The sequence below is a fragment of the Aulonocara sp. 'chitande type north' Nkhata Bay genome, linkage group LG15 (assembly GCF_057382095.1).
Source record: "Aulonocara sp. 'chitande type north' Nkhata Bay isolate Kocher_YH1m ecotype deep benthic linkage group LG15, A_spYH_male_GT1.1, whole genome shotgun sequence".
Taxonomy (NCBI): Eukaryota; Metazoa; Chordata; class Actinopteri; order Cichliformes; family Cichlidae; genus Aulonocara; species Aulonocara sp. 'chitande type north' Nkhata Bay.
The window spans coordinates 1,718,561-1,726,486 of NC_141358.1; the positions used below are offsets into that span (position 1 = coordinate 1,718,561).

At 39.7% G+C, this 7,926-nt stretch overlaps 1 protein-coding gene across 1 annotated transcript; it reads right to left on the minus strand.

Moving 5' to 3' along the window:
* Window positions 1-1,048: 1,048 nt before the first annotated feature.
* On the minus strand, window positions 1,049-7,261 carry sf3b6 (splicing factor 3b, subunit 6). Its single transcript, XM_086264223.1, has 4 exons — window positions 7,101-7,261; window positions 6,494-6,612; window positions 2,189-2,327; window positions 1,049-1,521 (listed from the first exon to the last, which is right to left on the minus strand). Exons 1-4 carry the CDS (start codon window positions 7,128-7,130, stop codon window positions 1,432-1,434), a joined length of 378 nt encoding a protein of 125 aa, XP_086120349.1. The 5' UTR covers window positions 7,131-7,261; the 3' UTR covers window positions 1,049-1,431.
* Between the last annotated feature and the right edge of the window lie 665 nt (window positions 7,262-7,926).

A 7,926-nucleotide genomic window follows, 5' to 3' on the forward strand; every position in this document is an offset into this window, starting at 1 on the left:
AGGACATCACATGATAAGGTGGGGCCAGGTTTCACAATGAACTCACCCGAAACTCTGGCTGATTGGGACCCACGCCCAGTTTCCCACCTTGGCTCAGGCGATTAGAGGATCATCAGGGGGTCCTTTTGTCCCTCTGTGGGGGGAAACTCCCACTAGGTTTATATCTGGGACTCTCCACCATTTGACCTTAGAACTGAAGAAGCTTCTCGGATGAAGGTGAAACGTCTTCAAGCAACTTAAAGAAGTCCAAAACAAGATGTTATCAATCCACTGAATGTCAGAAGTGATGTGTTTAGTCTTGTTTACTGTACTTAACAGTCCAGTTAAGCATAATTAAGGAAAAGCGATTAATCCGGTTCCTGTAAGTGTTGAGCTGGTAGTTATTATTAGATAATTACAGTACGTCCTACTGTCAAGCAATAAAAAACAAGTACTGTTGGAATTGTTTTGGATTTGCACTCCTTGCTGTGATCTTCAGCCACACATCTGTCAGCTCTAACAGGTACTTGATGTAAAATTCAAATGTGGGTCCTTATTTCAGATTTACTGGTATACATAAAAATAATGCCCTAATTTACTAAAAGGCCATAGAAAACCTTGTAATGACGCAGCTAATAAAATCATCTGAAATGTCCTTGTACAACCACTAGGTGTCACTATTAAGGAATGATTTAATGTTAATATTAAAATTGTGATCGTCTTTTCTTCCTCTGGAAATCCTGCATTTTCCTGGTAATACTTTGGAATGCAAACACTGTTCAGAGGAAGTGACTGAGAAAGCCTGTGGTGTTTACCCATGACTCTGCACACCACTGACTGCACAGAGGTCACCATGCGGCTCTCGTCTCCACACTCATCATCCCACTGAAACCCCAGGGATGCATCACAAGCCATTTAAAACCTGAGGCAAACTAAGAATCGGCCGACCCCTAACCCTTGTGCAAATGTGGAAAATGCACAGTCTATTGATCTAAATGGGTTCACGCAGAGGACAGCATTTCCACTAAATTACATCTACAGTATGTTAAAAACACAAGGAGATGGCAGCTTTTAGAAAAAAAGATTTATTTTATAGAAATGAAAATCCATGGTCAGCTTTAAATTAAAAGTATGGAGAGAAAAGCAATGTGCTCTAGCAGACTTTAACATGTTGCCCTGGGTGAAAACTAGGACGTGTCTCCTGCTAAAGAGGTTGTCTCGCTTGTCAATCACTTTGACAGGAACACAACCAAAATTTAAAGTTAAACTGACAAGCAGATTTTGCCCTGGTCTGAACTCAAATACTGACGGTGTAACCAGGTTCATACAGATTTGATCATGAAAATCAGAAAACCAAAATAAGGATGTATAAGCAACAACTGTACTAGAACAAACCAGTCCAAACAGAGCAACATGTCACATCTAGAACTGAAAAGAAATGCTTTATGAAGACTACTTTGGAGGGTCTGTGTTGATGCCGTATTTCTCTTTTAGCAACTTCAGCTGTTCTTCTTTCTTTTTTGTGTCCATTTTCTGGAAAGCCTGCGAAAAGAGTTGATTAAAAAAAAGTACATGAATATTCTGTTCATTTTATAGAAATGCAAAACTATATATTATTTAATATTAAAGCACAGACTAAGCCCTGTTCTGTGAGAGCACTTTGTCCTCATTTGTGTGTCGGCACTGCAGGGATAGTTTGGGGAACTTTAAGTCTTTATACATGTTTAGAAGTAGCTGAGGAAATACAACAAAATGCTGATTCATTAAAGCACAATTACACGTGATTTTCTGCCTTTGGCATCTAAACACTGAAAAAGTGAAGACTGAAAACAAAGGATTACAACAAAGTTTTTAAAAAAGCCATACCGGCTGTATTTACACCCTCTGTTTCTTCTCAATGTAGCATAAAAGCATTTAAGTGACGGAGGGGGTGGTGCTACAGCTACCCTGTTCCTCGCGTGCTGGCCAAAGACTCGAGCTCTGCTATCATCAGGAAAGCAATGACACAGCAATGACATGTTTTGCTGTGTCATTCACCAGCTGGCTGTTAGGTCATGTTAGCAGTTATACTGTCAGCTCAAACGCAAACATTGAGAAGCCCTGAAGCTATCTATGTAGCTTGGAGGAACAGAGTTACTTTCAGGGACCTCCAAGAACCATGTGGTCCAAAAGACCTTTGTGCCTGCAGTGATGTAATGCTCATACGTACTCTGTTTGCATTGTAGTAGAGGACCACGAGGTAACGATTGCAGACATTGAAGCCTGACAGGTGGTCACAGGCGTTCTTGGCATCAAAGATGTCTTCATATACGACATAAGCGGTTCCTCTTGTTTCAGGCGTGTTCCCTCTACGAAAAACATCAGACACAGGAAATCATTACCAGACCTACTGATGGTGGGTGACAGTGGGGCATTTTCCTGTTTTCTTAGCCCTCTCTTATTTCCTGTGTTATTATTGTATACACATGACAGCGGGGTGTTTTTTTTAATTAAATGTTAGACCTCCTCTGAGCTGAATAAAGTGGACTTTTTAAAAAATTATTACTTTACTGGCCAGGACATCCAGGAGCTCTCTCACTGCAATGCAGGGAATACACGACCTTTGGGACATGCCAGTATAGTAACCTTATAGTTCTGGGACCGTGCATGTGCAGCTGGTGCCATTGCACTGAACAATCACATGGACTAGTCTGTATAAAGGCAAATAAGAGTCCACACAGGTCTGTTGGATTTTATGTTCTTGAAGAACGCTGGCAGAGTCAGAGCTCTGGTCAGGACCATCTTTCTTCTCATCAGCAGTGGAACTTTTAGCAACCTCATCGTCACTAACCTTAGACTGAGTGAATTTAAAAACACTGTGATTTTAGCCATTATTTACTTGTTTGAGGTTATGGTCCGGCTAGCTTTGGATTTACACTGTTTGTGACTTTTTGTGGAGATTTTACTGGAACATTCGCTTAAATTTGCCCACTGCCTGCATGCTGAAAACACAACTTTAAGAAAGCGTGCTACATTTGCTAAATATCTCACCTGTTTATCCCCTGATTGGGGATAGTGGCTTTGTTAGCGACATTTGTGGATCAAATTCAAACCTCGAGCAATCTTCACCCAGTACAAACACCTAAAACTACATTTATTAAGACTAATTTAAAACATGGAGCCCTACTTTTAAAAAACTGTCATGTCAACTATCAAACAGGTGTTTAAAGCCTCTGTCAGTGCGCCCCAGGGCAGCTGTGGCTACAATGTAGCTGCCATCACCAGTGTGTGAATGGGTAAATCGTTTTGGGGTTCATGGGGACTAAGTAAAGCGCTATACAAATACAGGCCATTTACCATTTAAAGCATTAGTTTTCAGCTAGTTATCCATCCGGATACTGTCCACAGTGAGGGGGGGGGGGGAATTTCCATCCATTACATTTTGGCTTTGCTTTTTCTCACTTCAACTTTGAAGTGATGCACTCAATGAGATAATGTGAAAGAAGTATTTCTTTGTCCTTTTTTGCAAGATTTTCAAGTTGAAGAAGCAGCAAAAACAAGAGAAGTCAATGCTTGACTCTGATAACTATAAGTTTATGTATTCTATCAACCTTTGTATAGGATTCTATGCAGAGTGGTTTTGTTTTTGTTACAACATTTGTAAAGTTTCTTAATAAACATATTTGAGGATCTAATGGAGAGGGTAACTAAAGGTTTTGACATAATGTTGGAAAAGTTATGCCAGAATGTACCTTTGTGCAAAACCACATACTGTGCAGTAATGAACCCTCCTCAAGGCTACATCTAAAGCACAGCCTACATAACGCTGGTTTATATTTATGCAAATTTTTTGCCGAATTGTACGTTTGATGGAGAAAGTCATAATGGGTCAGTCTGTATCTGCAATTAATGGTTGCACTTAAACATTTCTGACATAATTACGACCCTCGTTTTGCATCACTTGTTACATGCAAATCACAGCCCCACATCTCCCTTGACCTGTGACCCCGGTTCTGGAACAGCACACATTAAGACAGAATACACTTTTGAAATAAGACCAGGCGAGTTTCCTTCATGGAGCAGTTTTTAACCAAGTGGCTTTAAGAAAAGATCTTAACTGGAGATATAAAACAAAGTTTCTTCAGGACAGATTCTTCTTCCTCAGGTCATCAAAGGACATCAGGGATCCATTCTCATAGCAGTCCTCCACATAATGTCATTATGTCATTTGCTAGAAGATAGAGCTGGGCGATAGAACGATAACGATATGTATCGCGATATAACTTTTACTCGATAGAGAAATTAAGCTATCGCGATAGACCTCGCCGCTCTTGTCCTCTTAAAAAAAAAAAAAAAAAAAAAAAAAAAAAAGGTCAGCCGATCCAAATTCAGTAGCGCAGAGCCGAACCAATCACAGCCGCAGCGTCACGTCGCGTGACTTGTTACGTACAGCACAAGTGCCAAGCCGCACGTGTGTTTGTTTGGGAAGCAGCCAGCGGGTAATGGAGCCAGCGCATAATGGAGGAAATGATTGTGCCGACTAGAAAAATCAACCGAGCGTGACCGAAGAGAAAACAGATGATGGTTCCAACGCCGGAGAGATTGTCGAACGGAAGAGCCATAGAAGTTCCGTAGTGTGAAGGTATTTCGGCTATTTCAAGTCTGACAAAAACAGAGTAGCGTGCACTGTAAATTGTGCCGAAAGCAAGTCTGGAAATACAATAAACTGGTGCATGCGTCACACTGTGCGCCACGTTATTGTTTCGGTGAAATGAATTTCTACAATACTGTTACTGTTAATTCTACTCTCTGCAGTGTTTAAATGCTTACATATACACACAGTTACTGTCCCTCCACACATACGACTCTGTTCTGCTTCTATGCCGCAGCTTTGTTTACTTTTTCCCACCGAGGCTTCTAGACTTCTGATTGGCCAACATTTCTGCACGGTTAGGAATCTAGCGCCACCTGCTGCTTTGGCATGTTCATAGCAGCGTTTTCCTTCATTTCTGCCTTTATGTGTGGACGGGATTATTTTTTAAAACGAAAACAGAAAATCTCCGTTTTCAAAAATACCCGTGTACGTGTGGACGTAGCCTCAGTCTCTGACTGGAAGCGCTAATTCGTCATTCGGCTTTTGTCAGACTAAAGTAACTGTTAAAACTGTTTGAAAAGCTCAGCTATACAACAAGGAGAGATTGAGAATTTCCTTTTAGTTCTCAGTTTATTTGATATTGACAAAAGTTAGTCAGTTTTGTCTGTTCTTCTGTAAAACAAACTAAGATTTATTTTTAGAATTAATACTTTATTTCTAAGTGGAATTGACAATTTAGTCTGTTTCATTTGTTCTATTTTGAAACTTAAACGCTTTAGCGGCTGCCTTTTGTGTAGTTTGCAATATTTGCCTTTATTTAGCTGAAAAAGTCTCATGTTCCTTAAGTACATCTACCCTGTTGAACTTATTATGGGAAATAAATATTTAAAAAGAAGCTGCTGATTATTTCACATTTTACTTGTGAGCAACGGCACATTTAAATCTTACAAATATAGTTATTTGGCTTATATCGTGATAGATATCGTTATCGCCTGAAATGAAAAAAACATATCGTGATATGAAAAAATCTCATATCGCCCAGCTCTACTAGAAGATTGATTTTTATGCACCATCTACCCCACTTTGTACTGTTTATCTCTGAATCCAGTCTTATTATCTTGGCTAGAAGCTCCGGGCTAATACAAAGTTTAGAGGAAATGCTTCAGAAATTCAGTCGTGATGGTCATAGCTTGCGGTTTCTTGCAGTCAGTGCTCTAACGCAATAAAATTACCACCAAATTCAAATTTAGATCAGACTTTGAACAAATAATGTGCCATAATACAAAACTATTAGATGAGGAAGGACAATTTGTTTAGCAAAATAGCATAATTTGTTTGCACCTCTTCCTCTGAGGCTGCCATTTTTTGTTTTTGGTCCGTCTATTCTCATTGTGAACACACCAATGAATGCTAAGATTCCTGATCATGCATCAGTAAGGAACTTAGCTATGTTTCAGATCTGATACACATGTCGTAACTCATTATGGTGTAACCTGGTTGGAAACGCTTGGGAAAAGAAAGACTATTTTATTGCATACAACAGTGCTTGCCGCAGCCTGTGGGGCATCTGCTCTGCCAGCCCTTCTGTCTGCTCACCCAAGGTACCCTGGAGCTAGCTAACAATGCTTAGTCCTACAGTGGTGGACAGTATGTCCTTGGTTTTTTAACATGGAGAAAAGTGACCTCCTTAGACTGCTTTTAAGTTTCAATGTACCTGTTTTTTACAGAGTTATCAGTTCTGTGACTAGTTAGCTAATGTACAGTAAAGTAGCAGAAAGATGTAGTGCTTTTATGTCCACTTTAAATAATTGAGAGATTTGAATAACATTTGAAGATATTGGTCAAAGATAGAGAAAGACAGATAAACGTGGAGTCCAACTCCAAAATATGACTTCATGCACTTCAACTGCTATTTCTGAAAATCTACAGTGAAACACTTACGTTCTGATTTGTCGTATTGGTCCATATTTCCCAAAGATATCATACATTTCCTCTGCTGTGATCTTATAAGGAAGATTCCTGACATACAGGATTCTGTTCACCTCAGGAGGTAATCGGATCTGCAGCACAAAAAAACAATAAAACAGTTCGGATAAATAAACACTGTTGAAGTTACGACTACTGACGAGCATTCAACACAAAGCTACCGCGGAAACGTAGCTTGTAGACATTTAACTCAAACCTTGCCGGAGTTAAGTTAAATCAGTAGTAAACCGTTTTATTTTCTTCCTTTTATTTTACCCACCAGCCCCTTCAACCCTCTCCTGCCCTTACGTATACAACTCAGACATTTAAACTAACGACCAAAGCCCGAACAGCATCAATCATCTCAAACAGAAGACGACTTTAACCGTGTGCTCAAGATAGACATCATAAAAAGCACCAACGAGAAATGTTACGATACAATGTTGTTGTTTTCATTTTGCTAACGTGCTAAGCGGCTAACCGTGCGCTAACACAAGCTAAGGCTAGCTTCGAAGCTAACTGAGCTAATGTTTCTGAAGCTCTATTTATCACAAAATTCACAGTCCCACTTTCTCACACTTACATTAGCGCGTTTTGCTGCTTGCATAGCCATTGTGACGGGTTGTTTCGTTCAAATTAAACCCACGAACGATAAACACGCAGTCCCACCAGGCGCTCGGCTCTTCTCGTCAAAATGGCAACGGAAGCTGACTGGTGACGTACTTCCGATTTCCGATTGAACCCAAACACAGAGCTTTCCACCAAACCACTCTGTCTCATTTTCCTAACCTTTAAAGGTGGATAGGTGTTTCTCTCTCACGCTCCCCCAGTCTGTCTACTGGTTTTTGAGACATATATACTAAAAATTTTAGTATAGTCACTGGGACTTCTTGTTTTAGGTTTTTAGGTGCTTCCCTGCTCCACAACACTTGATTCAAATCACTATCTTGCAGAGGTGGGACCAAGTCATTGTTTTGCAAGTCTCAAGTAAGTCTCAAGTCTTTATCCTCAAGTCTCAAGTAATGTCAGGCAAGTCAGAGTCGAGTCTCAAGTCACTGGTGTAAAAGTCAGAGTCAAGTCACAAGTCTGAAACTTTGAATTTCAAGTCCTTTCGAGTCTTTAAAAAAAACAAACTAAAAAATAATGTTGCAGTTATGCTAAATGTAAATATTAGACCATGTAATTTTAAAATCTGTGTTTTTCTCAACACATACAAAATAGTGAACTTAGAAAATATACACAAATTGTGAAATTGCACCTCTTTAAAATGCAGCTCAATTAAACTTAGCTCCAAGAATAATTTTCACCGACAGTTCTGAGATAAGCTGCATGTCATTCTTGGATGCGGTTGTAGGACCAGCTTTAAAATCGCATGACAAAAATATCATACACATTAAAAAAAACTGTAT